Source organism: Salvelinus sp. IW2-2015, linkage group LG23, assembly GCF_002910315.2.
Source record: "Salvelinus sp. IW2-2015 linkage group LG23, ASM291031v2, whole genome shotgun sequence".
Lineage (NCBI taxonomy): Eukaryota > Metazoa > Chordata > Actinopteri > Salmoniformes > Salmonidae > Salvelinus > Salvelinus sp. IW2-2015.
The window spans coordinates 26,781,056-26,795,256 of record NC_036863.1 but is presented as its reverse complement, the minus strand read 5'-3'; the positions used below and the strand labels follow the sequence as shown (position 1 = coordinate 26,795,256).

Genomic DNA, 14,201 nt, shown 5'->3' with positions numbered 1-14,201 from the left:
TTGCCATATGTAGGAGAGTGTCAATCATTTTTTCTCCAGTGGAGGATGCTCAGGTGTATCCTACCGTGGAAGAGTTTTGAAATCCACGCACCCCCTTTGAAAAAGCTGTAAAAAAAAAAAAAAATGCTAATTTTCTTTTTATCAATAAAATGTCTAGCATAACTATACATTTCWTTACACGTATATTTTGGGATTCCACCTCAGTAAATGTAATTTGCCTGATGACGCGCTAGTGGCGAAGTAGTCTCATTTCATACAAGTGCATTTGTTTCTACCTTTCCTCTGCTCGCCTCTTCTCCCCGATTACTTTTTACCTTTTTCAAAAGGAGGCAAGGAGAGGACGGAGGAGACGATGCAAGGAATCGAGGAAATCCAATTGAGATTCTCCCCATGAGATTTGTTTTAGCATGCAATGTCTGTGTCCCTCTACCTTTTCACCACCTGATCAGTCTAACCACTAATGAGCATGTCCAGGTTTACGTTGGGTTATGGCAGCAGTCTGTACTGTTCGTCATAATGACGAAGACATATGTAGCGTAATCCAAAACACATGTAAGCATGCAAGCTTTCCTGCCTGAACCAACACTGTGTAGAAGATGCACAGCTGTGCACAGGTCATCTAACAGCTTTCCTGCCTGAAACAACACTTTGTAGAAGATGCACAGCTGTGCACAGGCCATCTAACATCTTTCTGCTCTGGCACGTTTAGTTCTAGTCGTTTTTCGGTTTGACACTGCCTCCTTGAATAAAACTTCCATTGTTACTCTGGCCTTGGTAGAAGCCACATTATTACCTTTGAGTTCTAAGTTCTTGTAATAAAATAACATTTGTTGTGTGACCCTGGGATAGGTAGAACACATTCRCTTTCTTTCCKCCTCTTTCTCTTCCTTTCTGATCCCTTCTTGCTTTCCCTCCCCCACCGAGCKTTAACTGCACTCTCAGGYCTCCAACACTGTTACTTATGGATTAAAAGCTAAAGCCAGTTGAGAAGTCAAAGCTTCCTTGTCCCCCCAGCCCTTCCCTACCCTTCACCTGCTCTCTTTCACCAACTATCAGTCTATCTATTTGTTACCAGACTGGGTGAATCTCACCCTTCTTCTCACGTCCCGATTAGTCCCTTGCTCCTAGGTTTGGGGCAGGTCCCAGTCCAAAACAGGGGTAGTGACCACAAGGACTAAATTACAGGAAGCCTGTGGATTTTTTAAAACAAGAGAATTCTAAAAACAAGAGGAAATATGTAAAAAAAAAAGAAGCAAAAAACCCCCCACCTTACTTGGATTACTATTCATTTTAAATGTTCATGCCAAGATACTGCACCTGCTCTACTGCTGAATGTCAATCTGCTCATCACCTGGATTCCTGCCATTCAAAGACGGAGAGCATTGATATGGCATTATAGACAAACTACTCCAGGTCAGCAACACTTCCAATCAATATGATTTAGTTGTASTATGTTTCAGTACTAGGTAGCTAGTGTTTTCATTTCAGTACATTCCAACCTAACTTTTATGCTGTTGTGCTGTTTTATGTGGTCAGTGGTTGAAATACTTACAAATTACTTAGAACTTTTCAGGGTAAATTTTGTGACATTTTTGGGCCCATCTGCACAGGTGTGTGATCAGCATAGGTGTATGGCCAATATCAGCTATGAAAGCTGCAGTGATATCAGGATAGCTGGATTACACCCTAGACTAACATTTCAGATTCATAGAGGAATTTGTTTTTGATGGATTCAATAACCCTAAAGTCACAGCATCACATTTTAGTTGTAAGATCAGTAAATGTCCCCAAGAGACATTGTGCTGGATTTTTCATTCTATATTTATCCAGTATTGCTTTCTTATAATTTGTTTCATAGCTTAAGTCCTCACAGCTAATGTCAGTCAATTGAAATCAATGGATTTCAAGTCATAATTTGATTAATAAACAACAAACATTTTATARGATGCTTGTGACATCCCTTACTGTAAATTGTACCAGCTTATTAGCAYCTTATTAGCTATTACCATTATTAGCTTTTTAACAATAGCCATGTAGCTTAGCTACTGTTTGTACACTGTGTGTTCACTGTATGTGCTGGCCAGGGTTGAGGTTAATTCCATTTAAATTCCAGTCAATTCAGGAAGTACACTGAAATTCCAACTGTTTTTTAATGTCAACATGCTAAGTGAGAAAGTAACACATTTAACAAGTCCAAATGAAATAAAGTGCAAAACAACTAAGTGCCCCAAATAGAAAGGTCCATACAAAAAATACACAAACACACACAAATTTACACGTAAACGATGCCGTATTTGTTCCAAGTGTAAAATCTCCTAAACGACAAACCCAGTAGACTTTGACTCATTGTCCAGACGAATTGCCCTCTTCTTCTCCTTTTCAGTCTTCTTTTCTCCCTTCACCTACTCCTTCTCTCCCACTCTGTCTCTCCTCAGGATCCTCAGTGGCCAGAGAGAGGGGTTGAGGTGGGGGTCATGCTGACTGGCCGTGTCACAGCAGGAGTCACTCTTGTCTCCAGTGAGGAAGTACAGGAGAGCGTTCAGCCAGGCATTGCAGGAAGCCAGTGGCCTAGTGACTTTGTAGCAGATTGAAATTGTCTTCACGGCATTGCAGCCCCCCATGTGACCCCTCCTGAGTAGCAGGAATAGTGTCCGGGTAATGTGGAAAGGGAGGAAGCAGTGCAAACAGGAGAGTGATGGTGACAATGCTTTTGATGGACTTGCGGCTCCTGCGGATGAAATAGGAATGCTGTGAGCTGGAGATGGAGATGGACGTCCTTTCCTTGCGCCCCTCTGACCCCACATTACCTCCCTCCTCGTCTTCTCCCACCTGGGAGCTGGATGGGGAATGCAGGGTCCTAAAGATGGTCCTGACTACCTGGGAGTAGCACCATGCGATGATGGTGAATGGGACGAAGAACCCCAGTAGGTGCAGGACAAGGCCGTACAGGACATATTCTGCAAACTCTTTATCAATAGCATCATCCCAACAGTTCACAAATGCCTTTGAATCCCCACCGATCCCCTCTCCTCCACACCCCTCCCCTTCAGACCCATTCCCCCACTCCCCTTACCTCCCTCCACCACCTCCTCCTCTCACCACATACCCTGTCTGTGCAAACCTGAAGATGGGACAAGTAAGCACAAACACCACCACCCACACCATGGCACACGTCCCCTTCACGGCCCTCTTGCTCTCCAGGGTGATGGTCCTCATAGGGTGGCAGATGCCCAGGCAGCGGTGGACGTGAGGAAGGGTGAGGAAGAAGATATCTGGCCACCAGGAATGGCAGGGACAGGCCATACATTAGGTCTGTGGCCGCCTGGTTCACCATGTAGATCAGAGAGGTGGTCCAGCGGCGGGGGGTATTGCCATGGCAACAGCCGCCACAGCGACGGCAGGACCGCACCAGGACAATGGAGTTGAGCGTCAGGCTGAAGAAGAAGGTGAGGGAGTAGCAGAGAGGGAGGAAGATGTACTTATAGTACTCATCAATACTGCAGGGAGAGAGGGAGAGAGGGGGGCTGGGGTGAAGGAGGAGAAGGTCCCTGTCACAGATGTGCTCTCTGTGGTGTTGGAGGCTTGGCTTATCATCATGGTTGACTGTGGTTGTTTTCCCTTCTTTTGCAGAGTCTCATGTTCCTTTTTCATCACGCGCTCCTTGTGGCAAATTCTTCTGCTTGTTTAGTGTTCCTATCGTTTGCTCTCTCTCAGGTGCGGTCATCTTCTTATCTTTACTCTGCAGACGGTTTGAGGGAAGGAATATTCTGTGCAAGAGGGAGAAAACAAGTGCTTTAGTTTGGAAATACTCACTAGGAATGTATTTAGCTGATTATGGATAATTCTCGGTCCATTAGCTCTTCAATCAGTAACACACTCTTCCGGAAACTCTCCATTCACCCATGTTACATATCTGATCCACTTTGACCATGAGTACACTGAAGCCCATGTTCTGGAGTACTGTAGATTGATCCACTGTCCAAGAATGTGATATACAGTATTTAAAAGTCTATCCTAAGTGCCAAGAATGCATGTTTTGGAAATGGAAACAATGATAGTGGGTTCTCTTTGTGTGTTGTTGTGCACACTGTGTGTGTTTTCTTTGGATGATTCATGTAAATCACAGCTAAATTAGTTGGAAAATGTTGTTTATGTGATCAATGTTTAGCTCCCTCATGTTTATCTTCTATGTTGGGAGTGTTTATCACATAGAACTCTCTCATGGCCTTGGTTAGTTATTCCAGAAGTCTTCTTATTTATATCTTTCTAATAACAAGTGGATCTGAACATTTAAAGGAAGACGTAGCATCTTGGTGATGGGGAGGGTGCAGCTCAAAGTGTCTTGGTCCCGATCGACACAGGGTCCTACTCCTATGACCTTCGCTGGCACTGTAAATAATTGATATCCATTCAGACAGATATGCAGAACGGAAACCCAATACAAGCAAGCAGCTGCAGGCGCTACTACTGGAATGTTACTGCAACATTGAATTATCAACGCTTCGATTTATGTTTATTGACATTTTTCATGAACCCTTTTGTCAAATCAAAAATGTGTGTAAATTGGGTATTTATATCATTGTAAATCTTACAACAGTAAGGAAAATCCTCATTCATCGTTCTCTGTATGTTTGTGGTGGTGTTGATATTTTTGCGTATTTAATGTGTACAAATATAATATCTTACCTGGTTTTCTGGTGATATGAAAGATTGTCCTTTGTCACTTTAAAATATACCAGCCTGTTTTTTCCCTCTTGCCTTTGTCCTCTTAGCCAGTGAACTCATCAGTAAAACAGTGTTAGCATACAGTAACAGTAACTTTCTCTCACCTTTCACACTATTATTTTATTCCTCTCCTCCTCCTGCTCTCTCTATCTCTCATCTGGTCAGTCATCCCTGAGTCTGTTGCGCAACCATCCTCCTACCTCAGTTTTTCTTTATCCTCATCTCTCCCTCCCTATTCCTCTATTGTTGACCTCTCAATCATTAGTGCTGAGCTAGTCAACTGAAGGTCCCACTGGTACACACAAGTTTACTCGCTCGCACACAAGCACTTAAACTATAGATTTTAACAAATATTGGAAATATTGTATGGTGTGCTAGCAGCAGCAAAGACAAACACAGTGACAGCACACAACATTAAATAACCTTACAAGGTTTATTGAATGCAAAATTATACATTTAAAAAAAGTTAATAATGAATAATACTTCAGAGATGAAAAAGTTCAATGTTACTTCATAGCATTCACCCCTTTCCCATGGCCATGAATCTGCTAAAACAGTTCATTGTTTCATCATACTACAAATACACACGATTATTGGAAGTACCACATATAATAATTGCTAGTTAAGACACAAGAGGTAATAAGGCCAGGAGTTTTTCCTGATCATGTGACTTGAAGAGGYAAGACTCTGGGCCTGGTGTTTGTCCCTGGTGAGGTCACATGGTCAGGAAAATATACCTTGTGTCTTAACTAGCAATTATTATATGTGGTACTTCCAATAATCGTGTGTATTTGTAGTATGATGAAACAATGAACTGTGATAGCAGGACAAAGACAAGAGGGAAGAAACATGCTGGTATATTTTAAAATGGCAGACAAATGACAATCTTTCATATCACCAGAAAACCAGGTAAGATATTATATTTATTATTAATATCTCAAAAGAGGCCTTTTTGGTTTTGCTTATTTTTACACATTGTTTGGAAGAATATACTTTTCAAACATCACATTCCCAGAGTGGGCTCTCTACCACTTTTGAAGAAATTATAAATGTTATATACTGAACAAAAATATAAACGCAATATGCAACAATTTCAATTATTTTACTGAGTTACATTTCATATAAGGAATTCAGTCAATTTAAATAAATATATTAGGCCCTAATCTATGGATTTCACTTGGGAGCCAGGCCCAGCCAATCAGAATAAGTTTTCCCCCACAAAAGGGCTTTATTACTGACAGAAATACTCCTCAGCAATCCCACCCTCAGACGATCACGCAGGTAAAGAAGCCAGATGTGGAGGTCCTAGAGAAATTAACATTCAATTCCCTGGCAACAGCTCTAGTGGAAATTCCTGCAATCCCTCAAAACTTGAGACATCTGTGGCATTTTGTTGTGTGACAAAACTGCACATTTTAGGGTGGCCTTTTATTGTCCCCAGCACAAGGTTCACCTGTGTAATGTTCATGTTGTTTAATCAGCTTCTTGATATGCCACACCTGTCAGGTGGATGGATTATATTGGCAAAGGATAAACGCTCACTAGTAGGGTTGTAAACAAATATGTGCACAACATTTTGAGATAATTAAGCATTTTGTGCATATGGAACATTTCCGGGATCTTTTATTTCAGCTCATGAAACATGGGACCAAACCTTTACATGTTGAGTTTATATTATTGTTCACTATACAAAGAAATTTACATTATAGGTAATTAACCAATCACAGCCCTATTGCAGGATTGCACATTCAGCAAATCACCAGCAGAAGGAGTTCCCTTTGAAACATAACTTTAAAAGTAACAGAGAGCCCACTCTGGAAATGTGATGTACTAGTAAAATAGATTGTTTAAAACAATATGTCTAAAACTGAACAAAATCAAAAAGGGTACTTTTGAGATAATATTAATAGTTTTAATATTGAATAAATTAATGTGTAAAATTGTATTTCAGAATGTAATGATAGTCCATATTTTAGAGCTATTAGGGGTATAACGACACCAAGGTGTTGTTATACATAGGATTAAAAAGGGCCTAAAATTGCCCCTTCCATCATGATAAAAAAAGATCTGATTTGTGTTACAAATGTAAAAAGCACATCAAACATCCTTCATCCCAATGAAGTTTCTATGTGAGAATTGCCAGAACAATCTGAGAAACACAAAATATTTTCAGGTTATGCTGGCATGGAGTCAATTGACCAATTGCAGCTTTGTAGTTTCCTATGCTGGTGGTAGTTATAGTTATGGCTGCAAACCAGGTATATCATAAAATACATAATGGCAATACCCACAGGCTTATTGGCACTATGCAGACAATTCCCTTACATCAACAACTACATGAGGCTTATATTATACATAATAGAGGATAATTAGCAACAAAGAAACTTCTCTACCAAATTGTTACAGGACAGTTCCCTTTAGCCTGAATATGTAACTGCTTAGCTTGTTTTAGACAAGCTATAAGTGGACAATTCCCTTAAAGTAGTAAGTCAAGGATATTGCAATGTTTACACAATAAAACTTATGTAAAGCTGTATCCCTCATATATGTAAATGATATAACTCATTGAATGTTGGGTTACACTATGGCTGTGAAGGGTCTCCATCTGACACCCCCAAGATAAATAGGACGTTCTTACCACAGGCAAAAGACTATGAGTCAGATATTACTAGAGATGTTTCAAACAACATCACAAATGGCTTAAAACCCTCTTTCTGATATTAAATATTTTTGGTTAAGTGCATGCGTAAGTCAAAACAGGTCCTAATACAGTACGTTCTCCACTAATGATGATGAAGATTATGCTGGTCAAGATCAGGTGGGGATGATGAAGAGAAAGTTATCCATCCATCTGAGAAATATGGATTGTATTATGACACTAGTCCAAGATGTTGCTCATCAGTTGCTCATAACATTTCTCCTTTACGAAAAATCATATTGAGTAGGCTACTATGGCAATACTTCTGATGGTCTCATAGTGGCATATCTGGGCCAAAATCACTTTATCCACTATTGGTCACAATGACTTCATGTCCTGGTACCCTGTCCATGGCAGTGGGGATGTCACATCCGGTGCACCTGTGGGTCAACATTATGTCAGATCCTGTACATCCAGGAGCATGGCATCCTGTTTGGTCCTCAGCTGGTCCCTTATCAACAGGTGACCCACCAACTCAGAGCTCAGGTCTACAAGAATAGAATATAATATTACTAGTATTACTACTATTGTCACATGCAAAGCACAACAACAAGGCACAAATACATAGAGCCAAAAATGCACAAACTGTACAGCAAGCACTCACATGCCAGTGCACTTACTAACAAGTRATTACCATGTAATAACCACTTTTTTTCCATGTAATGACCAAGATTTCCATGTAATGACCGCCTACTGACCGTGTATGTCGTGGTTGAGTGAGGTCCTGAGGGAGCTGAGCTGTTGTATTGAGCAGATCTGCAGGTCACAGCATTCCAGATGCTTCCTCTTAGTGATCACACAGGCGAGGTGCTGAGACACACACACACAGGAATTATTCACACATACCAATCTTCACCTCTCTCTCAGACAATGCTCAGTGTTTTCCTCTATCTCCACAGTTCACACTTACAGTCTCCCTTCTCCATCCTTCTTACCTCCTTCTCTTTCTGTTCAGCGAGCAGCTTGTTTTTAAGCGCACTCAGTGCGGCCCTCACCTCCAGCTTCAGGCCAGAGGGATGGTAACCATGGCTACCTGCCTCTTTAGAACCCTGACAGTAAACAGGAAACACAAAATGGCATGAGTATGGATGCCAGGGTTGGGATCAATTCCATTTAAATTCCAGTCAATTGAGAAAGTAAACCAAATTCCAATTCCAAATTTTCATAATTGAAAAACATTGAAGAGAGTTGGAATTGGAATTTCAGTGTACTTCCTGAATTGACTGGAATTTAAATGGAATTGACCCCAATCCTGATGGATGAATGAATGATACATCGCTGTAGAACAGAGTTCTTCACACCTCGTCCTAGAGTGCAGCAATGTGTGCAGGTTTTTGTCCCAGTCTTGAGCTAGACTATAATACAGGAGGGAATCGCTCACCTCTTTGCCAGCCCCCTCCTCCTTATCATCATCCTCGCTCTCACTGTTGTTGGTGTAGCATAACTGTAGATTTCTGTGGTTGTGGAATCTGTAATAAGAAAAGGAAAAGGCAACAATTGCATGAACAGAAAGAACAGAAATTAGATGGTTTCAGCGAATACAGAATGAAGTTGATAATGAGATTTTTGACATTTGTTACCTAGATGAGAAAACAGTAACTCGACKCCTTCCATAGTCCTCCTCCTCCCATTCCTCTCTCCTCCGAAGCCCACCCTGCCTCTCCTCCGCCCAGCTCTCTGACACACTCCCCTGTTCCGACCCACACGTACTCTGAAAGAGAGGAATAGGGGGAGGGATCAGGGATGGAGAGATGACATGGGAGGAGGGAAGGGGTGGAGATTTGTGGTGGTGGGGTATTTAAGAGTGTAAGGGTGTCATTAAACCCATCTCTGCAGTTTTTTTCAAACAGACAAGTTCAGCTTTAATGCCAGGGGTTCACAGGGTGTTATTCCTATCATCTTATTAACAGAGGTTATTACTGTGATCTCGGGCTCCAGCTTTCAGCCTAATACCAGTAGATGACAGTCACATGTGTAAGGCAAAGAGAGAAGTAGGATGAAGTTACCCCTAGATTCTGATCTAAGGTCAATGTAGTGCTGTTCCCGCAAATTGTTAAGGTCTTGATTTGGGGCAGATAAGCTAATCTCAGATCTGTCGTTAAGGGCAGAGCACAAAAACGTCTACTCCCTCTCTTTATGCCTTCTGACCTTTGCCCTCTCCCTCCTCTCCTCCTCCTGTTTCTCTAGCTCGGCGATACGCAGGCTCAGGTCCTCCCACTGCATGATGGGTAGGTCCTGATCTTCATCCGAGGACCCTCCGCTCTGATGAAGTCGCCCCACCCCTTCCTCACCAGACAGCTCTGTGTCATCACCCTCCTTCTCCTCTGCTGTCTCTTTCTCTGTATCTCCCTCCATCCTTCACCCTATTGTTGTGGGCAGATGACAGAGAAAGGGATGTCAAGGAAGAGGATTTGATTAATTTTAATTTTAAAGTGATTCAGGTGGGTGGTCTCTGATATATATAAACAAATATATATATATATATATATATATATATATATATATATTATCAAAAAGAAGCTGCCAAGATCATTATACAATGTGCACAATCTTACTACAGGATAAAGCGGAGTGTATCAACAATAGGATACCAGGATAGCCTACTCAGGAGAAAAACACAAAGCATTCCTTAGAGAAGTTCGAAAAACACTGACTGAACTGTAGGCGAGGCTAGTCTATTTCGTAATAGTGAATTGTTGTATCTTTCCCATTATCTAAACTCGGAAGTATGCATGCACTAGCCTATACCGGAAAATTCTCAATCTGTTTTAAAAGGTTGCATTTTAAATACTTTTCAGACTCACTCTGTCTGACTGTAGAACGAGTGCGCTCAGATTTCTTGCCATGAACGTGCTGCCTGGAACGCGCGCACGACACGTTGAATACAAAGTATCTCTTCTCTTTTGATATAACGCACATGTATGCCACACACACCATGAAAGATTTGTTGTTTACAATTTTAATATTGAGGGGGGCTGGTGGCAAGCGGATACTTTGACTTACCTATTCCAGACCGTGTCCTATTCCCGACATCGAGGTCTCTTTCTCTTGTTAATATCTTATATAATTAGATAACTTTCGGTTTCCCAGTTCTCCGCGGTGTAGGCTATCGTTTTAATAACTCACAATAAGCTATTAACTTCTGATTTAACTCTTCCTTTAAGTTAAGAAAAGACCCTGCCTGCCTTTCTACTGTACCCTTTCCCATTCCTCCCGCCCCTCTCTTTCCTCTGACCCGTTCCCACAGCTTTTTAACCTCTACCTTCTGCAGCCGGGAAAAGATACGCCCGCTTTTCCTACATCCAATGTGCCACTACATCCCTCCATGCCTATCCCTTTTAAATAGCGATGCTTCGGATTCCTGGAAGTGTTGAAATTACATGCGATATCTATTTAAGATTAAAACAATCGGGTGTGGTCTGACTCTGGTTCTACATTTCGAACTAAAAACAATTGTAAAGGAGGGTTATAAAGGTTAAGAATGTACTCTTAATTAGTGTCCAATTTCAACATTTTGGGATATGACTACTCAAACCAGATGGGAAAACCCGGGAGAGAAAGTCATATTACAGCATTTGGAGCAAAACTGAAACACATACATATCTCAATGTCTTTTAAAATAGCCTGACATGCAGGCCAGATGGCTATTATTACATTCATGTCATTCGAATTATAAAAGAGGGAAATCCTAAATAAACTAAAATAGTCATATTTAAAAAAGTGGACAAATTGGTTTTCTAATATTCCCATGGCATTTTTTTTATTTCCTTGGAGCTTGGCAGTTTTGGCATTGGAAATACATTTTGAAAAGTTCATTAAGGAATGTATTGATATAAAATATCCTACAAAMAATTCAATATTGAGAAATCTGACAGAGATATGACATGTTTTCTGTTTACAATAAGTGAAAGAAAAGCTGGTGAGGTACATTTGATATAGGCTAGGCTTCTAACATTATCTAAAGAATTGTGGGTGAAATTGCATATATTATTTACATGAGTCCATACATTACAATAAATTATGTCAAAGTAAGATTTCAGTAAAAGGCCTACATCATTGTCCATTTATCCAAGGATGCTCAGTCATTTCCTCTCCTCCTATCCTATTCCTAACCTCGACTTTCCTCTCCTCCTCATTCACCAGCATGCAGTTCCTGTTGCTCCCACTGTGTGTCACTGACGAGTCGATAGTTCAGCTGCCGGTAGTTCTGTGGGTGAACCTGTCTCTGCCTCCATACCTCCTCATACAGGCTCTGTGTGACTGGGGGTAGAGGGGCGAACCTCCCAGTCTGAGCTAAGGTCTGGGCATAACCCCACTGTTCCTTGTCCATCTTCAGCATGTGTCTGAGCTGCACCCCCCTCTCCACCTTCCTCGCCATCTCTCCCTGGGCCTCTTCTTCCATCTCAGCCTGCGATGGCAGGGCCACGGAGCCCTCCAGCACTGCCAGGGCAAACTGGACCTGAGAAAAAGAGGGGAAGAGCGAGAGAGAGAGATTGATAGAGAGAGAGAAAGATGGGAAAGAACAAAAAAGCAATAAGAGAGAGAATGAACAAGATATAGTGAGGGAGGGATGAGGTAGCCAGACATTTTGTTCCACAAAAAATAAGATAATCAACATCACCATCAACCTCACCTGGCAGTGGAAGTGGGGGAAGGGGCAGATTATTTTACAGATGCCTATGATGAAGAGTGAGGGGAATGCTGGGGGCATCAGGAACCTGTAGAGCGGGGTTACCAGGTGCTCCTGAACCTCCAGGCCCAATCGGGCTGGCTCCAGGAAAGGGTAGCTGAAGTTGTAGCCCGTGCAGAGCAGCAGGACCTGGGCCTGGGTAATGGACCCATCCTGGAACCGCAGAGACCCATCCTCCTGGATCTCCTCCACAGGGGTGGCCTGGTGGACTCCATAGGGCAGAGGAAAGGGTAGGGTGGGCTTACCGTGGCTCAGAGTCACCTGGGCGTTGGATCGACCCAGTTCTAGTGAGATGTCAAGTCCTGAGGCCCCAGCGCCCAGCACCACCACTGACTGACCTGAGAAGGGTTCTGGGTGGCGGTATGAGTGACTGTGGATCACTTTGCCTAGAGAGAGAAACAAGGGGATGGGATGAGATACAGCTTCAGAGAAAGAGCGAGATAAAGAGAAATGGCATAAGATAAAAGCCATGAGTTTTTCCTGAACACCTAACCTGGCCCAGACATTTTCCAGTTCAGGTTGCATGGTCAGGAAAATTCTGGSCATGAGATATAGGTAAAGAAAGAGAGGGATAGGGATTGATGACTGTGGTGTACACCTTTAAATCGCTCTAGCCCAGGGATGGATGGGATGTGGGGGTCAGAGTAGTGCCTACAGGGAAAGGAGACAGGGGTTAAGGGTTAGGGTGTAAAAGACATTGTAAATATCTAAAGCACATGCACATCTCTTACCCGCTGCAGATGAACACGGAATCAAAAGTTTCAGTGTTCCGTGATCCAGACTTGTCACGTGACGTCACCTCCCACGTCGTCATTGGTCCTTTACCCTCTGTCACCACAGGGCTCACCTCATCCACCACAGTGCTGAACTAACAAAGAGTGGGGGAGAGATGGGCTTTAGACTCTTGTCCTGTGAAACGGAATAAACATTTTCCTTTTTTCACCTGAAATCGATGAGGGTGGACCTTCCTTCTCTACCCCTGACAGAGGACCATGTGTGTGAGTGGACGGTACCTACCCTAATATGTGGTGTGATGCAGTGGCTCTGGCAGTATCTCTCCAGATACTTCTGTACTTCCTGGTGTGGCAGGAAGGAGGGCAGCTGGGGGTCAAAGGGGAAGTCAGGGAACATCATGACCTCCTTGGGCAGGTTGGTCCTGCATAGAGTTAAGGGAGTGTAAAACATGAGACACACAAAATAAGACCTGGGTCAAGTCAGAGAGAGAGATAGAGAGAGAGACATAGAGAGAAAGAGAGAGAGGGTGAGGTTAGTGTTACTGTACCTGAGGTTTCTGTACATGCTGCTGTGAATGGACAGCCCGTTGTCATAGCTACCGGTGCGTTCCTCGTAGAACCATGTGCCACCCACGTGTTCCGCGAGCTCGTAGACGACCGGTGGGGCGAAGGTGTCTGGGCGGGACAAGATGTGACGTGCGGCACACAGACCTGCAGCTCCCGCGCCCACCACCGCAACTCGCAGCTGCCGCATCCTCACGGTCCTGAGCGAGGACATGACAGACAGACCTGGAATACAATTACATCAGGGACCTATTCAGGAGGGTGTTTATAAAAATACAGCTAGAGAACTGACTAATAACACTAAAGAAAACAACAGACCGGTACTGTGAGACAACACTGAGACCAAATAGACAAATGACTCTGTCGCTGACATACCTACACAACAGACACAAACACTACCCACTGTCTGTCTCACACACTGTCCAACTGGGTAACATTGCATATGATGCCAAACAGATACATCTGAGCTCAAGCGAGAGAATGCACATAATCTAAACATTACAGTGTGTGTTTGAGCTGTGGGGGTTTAGTGGGAGGGGACTGCGGGTGTTTCAAAAGTTCACTTACGTGTGAAGCCAAAAACTGCTGTGCGTTGAGCAGGGTTAAAACAATAGAAGAAAAGTAATTTCAACAAAGACAAGAAGGAAAAGTCAAAATACTTAATCTCACAATCCTTCAGCGGTACAACACAGAGTGAAGTGAACATTGATCTCGAGACAAAAAATGGACATTGGGAGAATCTCAATTGTTCCTCCTCGCCTCAAATCCCATTGGAGGAGAAGGTCAGAGG

At 42.7% G+C, this 14,201-nt stretch overlaps 2 protein-coding genes and 1 pseudogene across 4 annotated transcripts; all 3 read right to left on the bottom strand.

Annotated features, from left to right (window-relative positions):
• Nucleotides 1-2,270: 2,270 nt before the first annotated feature.
• LOC111950529 (P2Y purinoceptor 4-like) lies at nucleotides 2,271-3,597 on the bottom strand (annotated as a pseudogene).
• Nucleotides 3,598-5,141: 1,544 nt separating this feature from the next.
• Nucleotides 5,142-10,660, bottom strand: LOC111950125 (schwannomin-interacting protein 1). The gene is made up of 7 exons (XM_023967506.3): nucleotides 10,427-10,660; nucleotides 9,572-9,786; nucleotides 9,004-9,134; nucleotides 8,805-8,892; nucleotides 8,359-8,472; nucleotides 8,122-8,233; nucleotides 5,142-7,911 (listed from the first exon to the last, which is right to left on the bottom strand). Exons 2-7 carry the CDS (start codon nucleotides 9,776-9,778, stop codon nucleotides 7,817-7,819), a joined length of 747 nt encoding a protein of 248 aa, XP_023823274.1. The 5' UTR covers nucleotides 9,779-9,786; nucleotides 10,427-10,660; the 3' UTR covers nucleotides 5,142-7,816.
• A 492-nt stretch (nucleotides 10,661-11,152) lies between these two features.
• On the bottom strand, nucleotides 11,153-14,164 carry LOC111951061 (uncharacterized). 3 transcript variants are annotated; one of them, XM_023969042.2, is made up of 7 exons: nucleotides 13,979-14,164; nucleotides 13,396-13,636; nucleotides 13,131-13,269; nucleotides 12,845-12,981; nucleotides 12,712-12,764; nucleotides 12,057-12,499; nucleotides 11,153-11,882 (listed from the first exon to the last, which is right to left on the bottom strand). In XM_023969042.2, exons 1-7 carry the CDS (start codon nucleotides 14,115-14,117, stop codon nucleotides 11,556-11,558), a joined length of 1,479 nt encoding a protein of 492 aa, XP_023824810.1. In that variant the 5' UTR covers nucleotides 14,118-14,164; the 3' UTR covers nucleotides 11,153-11,555. The 3 variants fall into 3 exon arrangements, with proteins under 3 accessions (XP_023824810.1, XP_070290558.1, XP_070290559.1); XM_070434457.1 differs by having other exon boundaries at nucleotides 11,153-12,499; XM_070434458.1 differs by lacking the exon at nucleotides 13,979-14,164 and adding an exon at nucleotides 13,787-13,805 and having other exon boundaries at nucleotides 11,153-12,499.
• Between the last annotated feature and the right edge of the window lie 37 nt (nucleotides 14,165-14,201).